This window comes from Solanum stenotomum, chromosome 5 (assembly GCF_019186545.1).
Source record: "Solanum stenotomum isolate F172 chromosome 5, ASM1918654v1, whole genome shotgun sequence".
Classification (NCBI taxonomy): domain Eukaryota; kingdom Viridiplantae; phylum Streptophyta; class Magnoliopsida; order Solanales; family Solanaceae; genus Solanum; species Solanum stenotomum.
The window spans coordinates 40,268,507-40,284,729 of record NC_064286.1 but is presented as its reverse complement, the minus strand read 5'-3'; the positions used below and the strand labels follow the sequence as shown (position 1 = coordinate 40,284,729).

The window sequence follows — 16,223 nt, the reverse complement described above, 5'->3', positions numbered from 1 at the left end:
TTTGATCTAGATTCTATGTTGGAAACAACCCTATTTTGGATATTTGGGATCATGGGTATGATCTAGGGTTCATAGAATTGTTAGCAATTTGGGTAATTAGTGATTGTTTATTGATTCCCGTATTATATTGATTGTTTGTAGACCAAGAACAAGCGGAACGAATCAGGAAAGGGAAGGATCAAGTTTCTTAGGGTTTCAAGCTTGTTTCGAGGTAGTGATGGTTGTGATTCTATGATTGTGTGATATATGTTTGTTCTTGTTTCATTATGATACATATATTATATATATATGAATGTTGCATTATTGATCACACTTGTTGTAAATGAGATAGATGAATGATGGTTAGCATGAAATCATGACTTAAATGTATGATCTTGAGGATATGCTTGTGATTGTGATTATGGTGTGTTGAATGGATCGGTTGCCACGTTCCAGCATAACTAACTCGGATCGGTTGGCACGTTCTAGCATAATTATGGGATCGGTTGCCACGTTCCGGCATAATCATTGGATCAAGTACCACGTTCCGGTATGCTAACTGTTTGGGTTTGGGTTTGGGTTCTATGAGAGGACTAATGACTTGTCATAATTGTGTATTTTGAGAAATGCAAAGTTGTTCGTTGTTCGTAAATATTGATAATATTGTATATGTTCGATATGTGCGTGTGTTTATAATGTTGTATTGACTTGCTTATGTTACACTTAGTGGGATAGCCGCATGATCCTACCAGTACACTGTGGTTGTGTACTGATACTGCACTTTTCTCTTAATTTTGTTGAGTACAGGGCATCTTCTGGCGGCTATTGACAGACCTCGCTTAGGAGATCAGTGATCGTCATTTCGAATTCAAGGGTGAGCCAGTTCTTCCGGGCTGCCATGGGTTCTCTTTCATCTATGTCCACCATTTCGGACTTGGACTTTTCTAGTTAGTTATTAGTTCATTAGTTGGGGTTGTATCCCTTCTTGTTTAGACTTATTGAACTTTAGATGTTTTGGTACATTGATTTTCAGGTTCTAGGTTATTTCTTCTGCATTGTTTAGTTCGTTGTTAGACTTTTGTTGGAATTTATGTGAACTCCCTATTACTTTGCTTAGTATTTAACTTGTTCGTATCCTTAAAATGCTTTGGTTTTTGGTTTAGTTATTTGATTTGGGTTGTAGTAGTGGTCCTCCCACCGGAGGGTTAGTGTGAGTGCTAATCATGATGGTCTGGGTCGTGACACCACCCCCACTCAAATCACTTTTTTGAAAAATTTAATAAAAATATTTTTTTTCATACCAAATGCACCTTAATAAGTGTACTTTTTAAGAGGTTCCTACTTTCTACGCCCTTACATCTGTTAAGGAGTGTACAATTGGTGGATAATCATGGGTTACCCATATTTTATGATAGATAATATGAGTTGATTCATATTTGACCCACTTTTAAATTAATGGATAACTAATCCATTCCAAAATGAGTTAAGAGCAGATACCCATAAATTTGGCCTATTTTGCCATATCCCTATATTCACAACATACATCCCTACCAAATGCAAATCTTGAAGTAGATTATGAAAATCAAATATAATTATAGGTGTGGTAAATGTTGTAACAAAATAAGTTTTAACATATCAATGAACTTGTTCATATATTAAGTCATCACAATTCTTTCAAGTCATGTTGTTGAAGGGACTTTTTGTGCATAGAAATGTTAACAAGACATCAAAAGCACATAAACAATTGGTAAATCCCAATCACACAATCAAATATGATATTAAATGATGAATGTCCATATATAAATATTAAACATGTTTGCCGTGAGAGAACATCTCAATTAGGGAATAACAAGTACCAGTAACACCAAAAAACACCCCCAAGACTATTAATCCCAAATCCATAAATGTTCCTTTTCTATCCATTTCTCCTTTGAATACTTGATAATGAAATAATGCTGGCAATATAAACCCCAAAGCACAACAAGTACTACTACCAACCAATGACATAAAATCAGCAAAATTTGGAACCAACAAAGCCACTATAGTCACTCCCAAAACAAGTATCCATCTCATCCACACACAATAATTTCCATTAGAAAATCTCCTCTCAAACACCTCAAATGCTGGATTCAACATCAAGGGAAATGTAAAGAACAAATTAATACAAAGCCCCAATTTTACACTTGTGCTCAACACTCCTTTCTCCATATTAGACAAGACAATATCCTTTGTACTTGAACCATATGCAAAATACCCCATCACACCAAATGTACCATACATTAAAGCAATAAAGAACATTGCTAATGCCAATATTTTCCCATATTTTGACTTGTCTTTCATCTCCATCTCTAATGGTATTGCCATTCCAACACCTTCAAATGAATAAAGAGCCACACCTAAACCATAATAAAATGTAGAGATTGTCCCGAAAGCCTCTATCCCCGATGGGAATTGATTCGTGAACGTCTGCACATCCTCAACCATTACAATACCCATAGCACCAATCTGTGCAATGTCAGCAAATATACTCAAAGGGGCTAAAAGTGTTAATGAAGGAATAGAAGTCAATCCCAATTGAAATGGCAAACAACCCCATATATACAAGCTCTTAGCAGAGGAAAGCAGAGGAATCCCAAAGCCTTTTGATAAACTTACAAGATGAGATAATGTATTGCCAATGAAAATGAGATATCCAATACAAAATCCAGATTGAGATAACACAATCATAACATCAACAACAAATCTACCTACTGGACCACAAACAACGAAACCAAGATCGCCAAATGACGAAATCTTGGAATCACCAATTAAGGTAAGATCAAGTCTTCTTCTTGTATGAATAAGAAGCATCATGCCATGATAGGTTAAGACAGCAACGGCGAAAATAGTGAGAACGCCTGTGATCCAACCAGTCTTCATAAATGTATAAGGAAGGCCAAGAACACCAGCACCAACAATAGCAATGAAGAAATTGGCAAAGGTTTTGGGAAGACAAGATTTAAAGTTTTCAAGAAGAGGGGTTTCTTCTTCTTCTTCTTTAGGTAAAAGTGTTGCATTGTCTGAGGATTCACCAATGACAGCTTCTCCATTGCAGCCAAAGGCCATAATGGTAGAGATTAATGTAATGTTAAATTTTGTTTATGATCAAAATGATGTATTCTAATTTTTGTTTTGGTTGATCCAATTCCTTATTATCTGTTAATATTATGACACCTGTAGTTATCAAAGATCTTGAAATACCTTTTTGTGTTTGAATAGACAACTTCTCCTACTTCCTAGGAGAATTTTGTGGTACCGATGGGATGCATTTTGTTTACTAATTCTATATATTTATTATTTCTAGAAATAATTCAAGAGATATGTTTTGTTCTATAACGGTCACATTCCATGTGGTTTAGGATATTACTTACGCCTACATCTTTTATTTTGATTTTTTTCCCAATTTGTAAACCTATTTAAAATAAATATAAATTAATTATGATTTGATAAATTTTTCCTTCTTTTATATTAATTTCTTCATATTAATCCATATTATTAAAAATAATGACTCATTTAATTAATAGTTCAAAAATAAATCAGTATGAAAAATATGTAATTTTATCTGAAAAAAGAACTCGTACATACTATAGTACTAACTTATTTGTATTGATTTATTTTAAAAGTATTTATTAAATGAGTCATATTTAAAATAATGTGCATTAACATGAAGAAATTAATATAAAGAAGGACTAATTTGTCAAATCATAATTAATTTATAATTAGTTAAGTAGGTTTAAAGAATGGTTAAAAAAATGAAATTAAGAGAAGTAAGTATAATATTAAGAACCTGAAGAGAAGTCTTTGAAATTATCCCAATTTTTTTATTATATCATGGTTAGAAATTTATTTAATTGGAATTATGTCATGGTTAGAAATTATTAAATTGGAATTATCGCTACTCTGTATACTGTGGGTAGATATGGTTAGAAAGATAGGTTATTACTAATTCTATTCATTAGGGATGAATAATTACATTGGTGAAAACTATATATTATACCCCAAATTTATTTTAAAAATCATATAATTACCACTCTAATTATAAATAATTGATATTCTACCCCATGCAAATTGTATAGTATGCCCTTTCCTGTTTCATTTCCCACTCTATGTAATATTATTTTTTATTTCATATAATAATTTTTTGCCTTAGATGTTTTACTTACAGTATAATTTAACTTATGTTGTGTCATATTATAAATTGTAATTTAAATTCATTAAAATTATAAATAGAATATTCCCTTTATAGAAAATCTACCATTATTTTTAGGAATAATTTCAAATACCTTCTTACAAATTTGACCTCATGACACATATATTTTTAGGAATAATTTCAAATACCTCCTTACAAATTTGACCTCATGACACTTACCTTCCTTGTGATTTACGATATGTTTATTTTCTTATTTTGATTTTCGTGTAACTATTGTTGAAATGTATTTGTTGTTAATGCGAGACAGTTATAATTTAACCAATGTATCCCTTCTAATATTATATTATTTTAATTATTTAGTTTTATGAGAAACAAGTAAACTTTGCAAACGATAGTGGGTTCTCATTTAATGATTTTGCTTTCCTGAATATAAACATTTTTATTCTTCTTTTTATTTAGTTAATAATCTGCGATATGATTATTAATCAATAATAAGTAAAGACAAAGTGAGAAGAAAATATTAAGGTAATGATGCAATCATACCAAATCGGTCGTTACAATGATACTAATGAGTGATTTCTAAACAAGAAACCATAATGATACCATATATATATATATTTAGTATCATTCACTAATGAGTAATTTCTGAACAAGAAACCTTAATGATACCACAACAATATACATATACTCTTATGGTATCATTGACCAATGAGTAATGAACAAGAAACCTTAATGATACCACAACAATATACATATACTCTTATAGTATCGTTGGCTAATGAGTAATTTCTGAACCTGAAACCTTAATGATACCAATGGATATATATTGATTTTGTATCAATTAAGTGAAATTATCAGCCTTAATGATACCAATACAATATATGATACTAATTTAGTAGTGAAGCGAAATTAGTTTGTGGGGGGTGGGGGTATATAGTATTATTATTTAATGGCGTATGAATGCAAAAGGGTATATGTTTGTAATTATTTTGATTTTATGAGGTATTTGCTTTGTTTCCCCTAGAATTTAAGTAATAATCAAAACAAAAATTGAATTTAAACTAACAATATAATACAATGGGTAACAACCCTCCAAACAAGGGGTTAAAGGGAAAATTAGGTTCACAAATTATTGCGAGTATCTAAAATAATTCGAAAATAATCAAGACAAATCAAAAATCAAATTATAATGCAAACAATAAGTTGAGAGTGTTATAAATTGTAACACCTCAGACTTGAAAAAGAAGAAAAATATAGTTTTTAGCTGGTTTCTGTGTTTACGGATCCCATCTACGGACTGTAGAAGCTCCTACCTTCCGTAGATAACAACCGTAGGAACTATGGAAAATAAAATTTTGAAATCAAGTCCCTGTACCCTTTTACGATTCACTAGGACTGTTTGTCAACCTTTGTACGAGTCGTAGATAGGTATCGTAGGTGAGTCCTTGACTTAGTGAAATTTTAAAGGTTAAAGGTTGGTTCTACGGTTGGTATGTGCGTTCTACATATGGTTCCTCAAAATTAAGAAATATTTGAAGTCCTAGTAACCTATCTACGGTTTACCAGTATGGTCCGTAGAAGGACCTACGGAGAACCGTAGATAGGGCCTGCCGGTTATTTTTAAAGGGACTTTTGGGTCATTTTTTAATTGTTTTAATCTATACTATGTCGTTTTACTTATTTCCCTAAGCCCTGTATAAATGTTTTTAAGCCCCAGTTAACCCATTTTCAACTCATTCTCCTAAATCCTCTAAACTTGACCAAATTAATGCTCCCAAATTCTCTCCAGTTTAGGGAAGAAGAAAAAGAGTTAGAGTTTCAATCAAGTCTCAAATTCTCCATTTTGTTGGGATTAAAGGATCAAGGTATGTGTGTACTCACCCATGGAGTCCTTTCCTCCATGGGGTCCCTAAGTATTTCAAGTTCCAATTCAATTTTTCAAATGATCAAGTTAGGGTTTCAAATTAATGATTATGGGTTTCATTCTCTTATGATAATTTATGATTAATTAAGTCTTCTAATGCATTATTAGATGTTAATCTATTATATGTAGTTGAAATTGTATTTACCCATGCTAAAATTATGCTTTTCAACCATTATTCTATGATGAACTTGTGAACTATGAATTATGAAGTTGTGAGGTTATGAAGATATGCATGTTTTCATGAATTCATTGCAAATGAATAGATAATGCTTTGAAAGGAAAGTATTGATGTTATTATGAAATGATTTCTCACATACTATTGTGATCATGATTGTGAAATATATTTCTCACAAATGAATTCACATTGGTGAAAGATTTTCTTATCTATGTTGAATTATGTTACAAGATCTATTCTATGTTTTGATCTTGAAATATGTGGACTGACATTGATCATTTCCTTTCCTATGTTAAAATGATATTTGATTTTTATCTATTACGTTGGGATTTAGACTTAGCACCGAGAGGACTTTGAAGTGGAGGCTCAAATAGGGTAGTTTCTAGTAACAGCCTCTAGTCTCTAAGTACGTGCCCCCATAGAATTGTCTTAAATGACCTAACTAGTGGATCCACTTTAGTAAATGCTGATATGTACGGATTCTACCTTGGTAAGTAGTTTCCCCTTCTTTCGGTAACAGGGATATACTAGATTACATGATATAGCTCACATGGTCTTATTATCGGTTAAAGCTAACATCCCACAAAATGACTAAGTTTTTTTCACAACTTTCTTATGTCCTTTATGTTAATATACTTGACTATGTTTTCATGATTTTTATGCCATCTTCTCTTTAAGGCTTTTAAATGTACCATACGATCATGTCTACTTGTTTTAAGTTACTTATGTTATCATGCATATGTTTATACATATTGCCTCATACTTAGTACATTCCATGTACTAACACATACATGCGCCTACATTATTTCACTAATGAAGGGTCCGACGCTTCTATTTTCCACATTCGTGGCTAGTGATCCCTTATGTCATTTTCCGAGGACTGATGACCGAGACTATTTTATTACTTTTATGTCATTTTTATTTCAGATTTTGTATGTGATGTATGAGTTATGTTCCAATCACTTCCTTGATCTAATAGATGGCTTTGAGACTTATGTTTGGACTTCCATTTTTATCAAATTCTTTTGTATGAAATTGATGGAATTTTAAGGACAAAATAACAACAAGATGTGTACCTTATAACTTGCAGCAGAAATATTTGTTGTTTGATTTTTGTTGTTGAAAGGAATTGCTCCAGATCTCTCTTTGAATCACAAGGAAACCAAGATCGTTTTTGTTCACAAACTAAGAGTCTCCTTAGTGTATAGCTTGATTTGTGTAAGAAACTTTCTTCTTTGTTTCTTTACTTATCTTTGGTTTTTACCTTTGTCACATTCTTCCCCTTTTTCTTTTACGTTTACACGTCTGAAAAAGTTACTCCAACTAGGATCCTTTTAAAGGGAGGTTGAGCAGTTATTCTGTAACTATTCTCTCTTATCCTTTAAAAGGATTATCTAATTAATTAATTAAATCAGATATAGAAGAAAAAACTAGATTGGGTCAGGCAGAATCTGGTTGAGTCAGGTCGGTCCACGGGCAACCCACGACCCAACACTTACATCTCCCACTTTGCACATGGTGGACAAGACCCAAGCAAACACATTATTAATCAAACACATAATTTATACGACAAATAATTTGTGCGACCTATGAGCATGAAGACCTTACCTTTAAGGTTTTACAAGCCCTACATAGGAATCCAATCACATGTGGAAATAATTCACTATAATTTTAAGCACACTATTACTCACAATACCCCAGACATCATTCACTACTTCAGTAGTTACTTATTCGATCCCTCATCCTCTTAAAGAGGTTAACTCGAGTTCTTGTTTTAACTTTATACACACAATTATACTCAATGCCAATATGGTTAGTGCAATAGCCGGCTTGTGTATACAAGTTTTTTATCCAATTAATTGTCTTTCCTTTCTACTCATAACTATTTGTTCCAACTCAACTGCTTTACTATACATGCACTCTGCATTGTTAAATCAATCAAGGCTATTAGTAACATGCTAAAGTAGAAACATTAATTAAAACTTCAAGAAACAATAAAAGGTCAAAGGGATTTCGTTGAAAAGTCATTTTAAATTTTCAGGATCTCACACAATGAAGAAGCATGGACCATTCTTTCATTGACCCATTGATCGCTTGACACACGTGGTATGAAACACATGCTACGATGTTCTCACCTTATACTGGTATATGTGTCTCATTCTTTCAATCATCCAACATCGTACAGACCTTGGTCTAAATACCTTCAGATGTTTAACCCTAGTTTCTCTCTTTAGTGGTCCTTAAACTCATTTTATTAGAGAAACATTTGTTTGGTTCATAAAACAAGTCATAATATAGTGGTGTAACTTATCTATTCACGTTCCTCGATATAAGAGACGATTACTCGTGTGAGAAAGCCAATCTCGCGATTTGTTCGAGACATTTTATTTCTTACAAAATATCACATGCAATTTATATGAACATAAATTCAATAGTATTGTATGAAAAATGAAGAGATCTTGATAAGTTATGTCATATTGGAATCAATATCAAATAACCGTAGACGGTATCTTTGATATAAAGTAGCGCTCAATTATATAAATCGTGATGAGAATCTTGAATTTCCATTTGTCGCATAGTGTGGACAAATAACTAATTGGCCAAATAAAATGCATAATTCAAGTATATTTTGTTTCACTTAGAAAAGTGACGTTTTGGACTGATAGTCCATAAATCAAGGTATAATGTCAGTGGGGTATAAATAAATTATTATGCGATAGTATAACCATAAGATATCTAGTACGGCTTGTGCCTTGGGGCATTAAGGTTTCCGCGAAAGTCCTGGCATTATTGGAGATGTTTTCTCCTATGATGGATGCAATGAGGTTTATTTTGATGCGACAACATATGAAAAACTTGAATGCATCTAATGAATAATTGTCCTTGAAGCATTCAAGGTGTCTGAAATAGACAAAAGTTTGAAAGAAACTTTTTCAATAAAGCTTCAAGAATCCTAATATGGATTGAAATAATCAAGGAAGAAAGGGTATAAAAAAATGACTCTAATTGACCTTGCATTTTTGTGAAAAGGTCAGTATCTGAATTTGTTATGTATGTTGATGACTTGAACATTATTAGAACTTTTAAAGAGCTTTCAAAAGTTGTCGAGTGTTTGAGAAGGAAATCTAAAATGAAAAGATCCCGGAAAGATAAAATTTTATCTTGACCTACAGATTGAGAATTTGACAAATGAAATATTTGTTCATCAATCAACATGCACAGAAAAGTTTTGATGCGATTTTATATGAATAAATCACATTCTTTGAGTACCCCAATGATTATGATATCACTTGACAAAATAAAGATTCATTTTGATCTCAAGAGAAGGATAAAAAGCTTCTTAGTGATGAAACTTCATATATCAGTCAATTGGAGACACTAATGAACCTTGTTATATACAAGTAAATATTTTGCAGTGAGTTTATTTACAAGATTCTACTCCTCCCCAATGAGAAGACGTTGACATCAAAGACATTTATTTGAAGTTATTTTAGATGATAATCAGCTGCAAATGAAAATGTCCACAAAATAATTGTTGCTATGAACAAGTTGAGTGCACAATTTACTTGCAACAACGAGGTCTCGAATAAAGTAATTTTCAAGAATGTATTTGGCTAAGCTCAAAGTCTCATCATATCCATAAAACCAGAAAATAATATATCAGAATGAGTTCAATCATGCAACATCTTCGTGAATGTGATTTGATCACAAAGACATTATCAATATTTGAGAAGTTGGTATATAAGATTGGATGACATCATCACGAGAAATTAAGTGATGTTTTGATCAGGGGTAGTAAAATACACGTTGCACTCTTTTTTCCTTCACCGAGGTTTTGTCCCACTGGGTTTTCTAGACAAGGTTCTTAATAAGACAACAAATAATGCATATCAAAAGATATGTGTACTCTTTTTCTTCACTAGAATTTTTTCCCACAGAGTATTTTCTAGTAAAGATTTAACGAGGGACATTATCTATGGACATCCAAGGGCAAGTCTTATAAATTCATTGAATTGTGGATTGTCCATTTGATTACTTCAAGAATTAATTGATGAATCCATGTATGTATCATTCCAAGATGATATGAACCTTGGTGGATAACTATGTATCTACTAGTTTGGCTTTTAACAAGGTGACCTTTGGATATGATATCTCAACACTAGAAATAGAGATATCATTTACCATTTGGAAAATACACTTGAATAAGAAGGAAAGTTCTCTCTTCTATCTACATTTCTTGCCTTCTTTTCTTTATAATTATATTATTCTAAACTTATGTTTTAAAACAATTTAGATCTTTTTAGGTCATTTACACTTGATATTTGAATTAAGTGATAAGTGAGACAAATTATGTCTTCTCATTTTTTCCTTACAAGAAAATTTTAGTTTTACATTATATTTTCATCTAAGTAAGCAATAATTGTAATGACCATCTATGTCATTTTCTAGCATTTTTTTCTGGAACATCCCGTATTTGAAAGAGGGAAAGATAGAAATTTTTAGAAGTTGCAGGTGCCAACTGACGGCGGCCAACCACGGCCCGTGGATAGGACCACGGATCGTAGGTGTGGTCCGTGGTTGGTCACCCCTAAATTTGACTCAGAGGTCCATAACCACGGCCGGACCCACAGACTGTTGGTTGGTCCACAGTCCGTGGTCCAGACCCCCAGAATCCAGTTTCTGACCATGGACGATGGCCGTGCAGGATGGACCATCGGTCAGTCCATGGTCCGTCAAGCAATGGTCGGTAGGTCGGTAGGTCGTAGGTTACTTTAGGGGCAATTTCCTAATTATTTTATCCCTGTACCACATCGTTTTACCCTTCACTAAGACCCCTATATAAGTGATTCCAACCCCCAAATTAGTTCATTCACTTCATTCTCTTTAAATTCACCAAAAATAAGAACTCTCAAATATTTCTCTCTCTAGAAAGCTTGTAGAATAAGGATTCAACTTAGGGTTTCAAGTCAAGTCTCAATTCCTCCATTGAAGATAAGCAATTGGCTTCAAGGTATGATAGTTTTCATCCATGAATTCCTTCCATTCATGAAGTTCCCAAATTCTCCTATTTTCAAAGTTAGAAATCCCTAATTGAGTTAGGGTTTTCTTCAATTGTCATGGGTTCTCTTGATTATTGATTAAAATGATTGAACTATGATCTCTTATGCAAGAATTGATGAAGTACTATGATTTTATGATGATTTCCTTATGAACCCATGTAATCCTAATGTTTTCTAAGTTATGATCGTATGATGCGTGATTTTGATTATGAAGGAAGAATTTTATGAAATTAAGCATGTATGATAGAATTACATGAGTTTATGATAAAATCCATATTTAACCCATGTTTTCTAAAGGTTGATGATTGAAAGTGGGTTTTTAACCTTGAAAGGTAAATTATGGAATTATGCATGTCTTTATGAAATCTATGCAAATGTTTTAAGGATGCTTTGAGAGTAAAGTATCAATAATGATGTTGTTGATGTGTTGTTGAAAGGATTCTTCTCATATACACATGAAAGCATGATTGTGAAAGGTTTTCTCACATAATAAGGATTATAAGGTTGAAAGGTCTTCTCACCTAATTGAATAAAAAATTAAGAGCTATCCTAATGAGTTAGCTTGGATTGGTTATTGAATGATACATTTCCATGGATAATGACTTAGATTGGATTGGCAAGATGACGTGCCTTTCCATGGATAATAAGAACAAGTAAGAAAGGATTATTTCATGGGATTTATGCTTAGTACCGAGAGAATATTGAGATGGAAACTCTCTTGTTAGTAGAGGCCGGGTTTCTAGAAGCAATCTCCTTATCCCTTACCTATGTGCCCACATTAGCTAGTGGATCCACTTAAGCTAGAAATTTATGGTCCTTACCTTGGCAAGTAGGACAACCCTTTTTGGTATGGGAGACACCAAGGGATCATGTTATAGCTCACATGGTCTCTATGTCGGTTAAGGCTAATTTCCATAATAATAATGAACTAAGGTTACTTCAAGAAGTATCTCATATGTGTTCAAAATTTTTAAATGATGTTAGCCTACATTGACCATGTTTTATGAATTATGTTTTCTAACCCTTTTATATCATGTTTTAGCTCGGTCAATTGCATGTCATGAAATGTCCCCTTTTAGCATGATTTAAATGTTTTATGCATAGCTATCATACTTGGTACATTAGTTTGTACTAGCGCATACTCTTGCCTACATTTCCCCAAATGTAGGGTCCGACAGTCAAGCTTCTCAGTTTCGTGGCTAGTGGTTGATTGTGAGGTTCCCGAGCTTTGGTGAGTCCTTTAACTTTGAGGATGGATTTTCATTGTTCCTAGTTTCTTTCTTATTTCCAGTTTTGGACATGATGTATAGGCTAGACCCAATTTCATTTATTGTATTAGGTGGCTATTGAGACAAGTGTTTTAGACTTCCGCTTTACTTTTATAAAACTATTAGACTTGAAATGTTGTCTTTACTTCTTTTGTTCTATTTCTTATGTTATGAATGCTAAGTGGCTTGTATGGGGTCTCTATGGGTCCTACACGCCATGTTACATCTAGGGGGTACCCCTAGGTCGTGACAGACTTGCTAATCAGAGCACAAGGTTTAGAATGGTCCTTGGAAGTCTTATAAGCCACGTCGAGTAGAGTCTTGTTCATGAGTGTGAAGCGCGCGCCACATTTATAAATGAGAGGCTACAAGATGATTAGGAAAATCCACTTCTTTTATTACTCTAAAGTCGTGCGATAGATTTGAACTCTATAAGGTATCTCTCCTAATCCTTATCCAATGCTTTACATGATATGGCTACTCGAAGAGTTTATGCTAGAAGGAGTTTGAGGGTGAATGCGGAACAAGAAGCTCCTCCCCAAGCTCCTCAAGTTCCGATCGATCCTTTGGCCGAGCAAGTGACTAATGTGAAGTTTAGGGCTGCTTTTCAAGTGTTGGATCAATCTGTGATGTCCCAAGCCAATAGGGAGGTTGTGGTTCCCATGAACCCAAATGTAGGTACAACGACATCGAGAGTGAGGGACTTCACTAGGATGAATCCTCCTGAGTTTCATGGTTCTAAGGTTGAGGAAGATCCTCAAGAGTTCATTGATGAGGTTTATAAGGTCTTGATGATCATGGGAGTGACGTCGGTGGAAAAGGCGGAGTTGGCAACTTATCAACTTAAAGGTGTTGCTCAAATATGGTACAACCAAAGGAAAGACGGGAGACCAAAAGATGCGGGTACTACTAATTAGGAGAAATTTAAGGTCACTTTTCTTGATAGGTTCTTTCCCCTTGAGATGAGGGAGGCTAAGGTGCTTGAGTTTATCGACCTTCGTCAAAGAAGTATGAGTGTAAGGGAATATGCTTTAAAGTTCACATAATTATCTAAATATTCTCTAATAATGGTTGCCGATCCGAGGGCAAAAATGAGTAAGTTCATTTTGGGTGTGTCTGAAATAGTGGTTAAAGAGTGTCATACCGCCATGCTCATTAATGACATGGACATCTCTCATCTCATGGTTCATGCTCAATAGATTGAAGAGAAGAAACTTAAGGAAAATTCTAGGGAGACAAAGAGGGCTAAAATCGGTGATGGTAATTTCTCTCATGTAAGGTCCGAGGGACATGGTCGTCCTAGGTTTCGACAAAAGCTGATTAAGGTTCCTCCAATGCTCATCCTACATTTAACAAATATAGGGTGTCTAACCCTAAGCCTAAAAGAGGGAATGGTAGTGGATCTTCATTTCCTATGTCTATTTGTACTAGGTGTGGAAAGAAACATGAGGGTAAGTGCCTAGACGACATAGATGGTTGCTTCAGTTGTGGTAAGAGTGGTCATAAGATTAGGGATTGACCGATGCTTACGGCTAAAGGAAGAGAGGGCAAGCAAGCTCCTCCTAGTGGTTCGAATCCCAATGCTCCCAAACAAAATCAATTCTATGCACTTCAGACTCGTGGTGAACAAGAGGGTTCTCCCGATGTGGTTACCAATATGTTGAAAGTCTTCCAACTAGATGTTTATGCTTTACTTTATCCCGGTGCTACCTTGCCTTTTGTGATGCCATATGTTTCTATGAGGTTTAATGTTCTTCCAAATGTGTTGTTAAATCATTTTTTTGTCTCTACTCCTGTTGGTGATTCTATTGTGGCTAAGAGGGTCTATAGAAAATATCTCGTTTCCTTGTACCATAGAGTTACTCTAGTTGACTTGGTAGAGCTTGATACGATAAATTTTGATGTTATCATTGGTATAGATTGGCTACACTCATGTTATGCTTCTATTGATTATAGAACTCGTGCAGTCAAGTTTCAGTTCCCAAATGAGCCTGTCCTAGAGTGGAAAGGGGGAAATTATATGCCTAAGGGTCAGTTTGTCTTTTGTCTTAAAGCTAGAAAGATGATTTCTAAGGGTTGCATTTACCATCTAGTTAGGGTGAAGGATGTGGATTCCGAAACCCCTACTCTTGAGTCGATCTCTGTTATTAATGAGTTTCTGGAAGTGTTCCTAGATGATTTACCCGGTATTCCTCCTGAAAGGGAATTAGACTTCGGTATTGACCTTCTCCTAGATACACAACCTATTTTTATTCCTGCTTACCATATGGATTCGGCAGAACTTAAGGAGTTGAAAGAACAATTGAAAGATTTGTTGGATAAAGTTTCATCCGACCGAGTATCTCTCCATGGGGTGCTCCAGTATTGTTTGTTAGAAAGAAATATGGTTCTCTTCGTATGTGTATAGACTATCGTCAGTTGAACATGGTGACCATTAAGAATAAGTATCCTCTTCGAAGGATAGATGACTTGTTTGACCAACTTCCAGGCGAGTTACTTTTCTAAGATTGATCTTCGATCGGTTATCACCAATTGAGGGTGAAGGAAGATGATATTCCAAAGATAGATTTTTGAACTCGGTACTGTCATTATGAGGTTTTGGTAATGTCGTTTGGGTTGACTAATGCTCCGGCGGCGTTTATGGATTTGATGAATAGGGTGTTTAGACAATACCTCGACATGTTTGTGATTGTGTTCATTGATGATATATTGATCTATTCGAGAAGTGAGAATGAGCATATTGATCATTGGAGGATCGTATTACAAATTCTTAAGGACCAACAACTCTTTGTGAAGTTTAGCAAGTGTGAGTTTTGGCTAAGGTCCGTAGCTTTTCTTGGCCACATTATTTCAAGTAAGGGCATTCAAGTAGATCCTAAGAAGACGGATGTAGTCAAGAGTTTGCCTAAACCTCTAACCCCTTCGGATATATTAGGAGTTTCTTGTGTTTATCCAGTTACTATAGAAGGTTTGTTGAGGGATTCTCTTTAATTGCCTCTCATTTGATGGCTTTGAATCAAAAAAAGAAAAAAAGGCTAAGTTCATATGGTTCGAAGCGTGTGAGAAGAGTTTCCAAAAGTTGAAGGATAGAATTACTTTTGCTCCGGTGTTGACTCTATCGAAAGGGACTGATGGTTTTATTGTTTATTGTGATGCCTCGAGAATTGGGCTAGGGTGTGTGCTTATGCAAAATGGGAAAGTTATTGTTAATGCCTCAAGGCAACTTAAGATTCATGACAAGAATTATCCTATCCATGACCTTGAACTATCAGCGGTTGTTTTTGCCTTAAAGATTTGGAGGCATTATTTGTATGGTGTTCATGTAGATGTGTTTACTGACCACAAAAGTTTGCAATATGTGTTTAATCAGAAAGATCTAAATCTTCGCCAAAGAAGGTGGGTTGAGTTATTGAAAGATTATGATATGAGTGTTCTCTACCACCCCGGTAAGGCTAATGTGGTGGCAGATGCTTTTAGTTGGTTATCCATGGATAGTGTTACTTATATTGAAGAAGGGAAGAGAGAGTTTGTTTGAGATATTCATAGAATATTCCGATTGGGTGTTTAGTTAGTGACTCCACCAAGGGTAGAGTTATGGTTAACAACGGCTCGGAATTATCTTTTTGGC

General features: G+C 34.3%; 1 protein-coding gene across 1 annotated transcript; it reads right to left on the bottom strand.

Moving 5' to 3' along the window:
* Window positions 1-1,777: 1,777 nt before the first annotated feature.
* LOC125865292 (amino acid transporter AVT3B-like) lies at window positions 1,778-3,084 on the bottom strand. The gene has a single exon (XM_049545499.1). The coding sequence runs from the start codon at window positions 3,082-3,084 to the stop codon at window positions 1,786-1,788; it is 1,299 nt and encodes a 432-aa protein (XP_049401456.1). The 3' UTR covers window positions 1,778-1,785.
* Window positions 3,085-16,223: the final 13,139 nt, after the last annotated feature.

Bases quoted from the DNA above. Each gene is read 5' to 3' on its own strand.
- LOC125865292 (XM_049545499.1), bottom strand. From the start codon at position 3,084: ATGGCCTTTGGCTGCAATGGAGAAGCTGTCATTGGTGAATCCTCAGAC.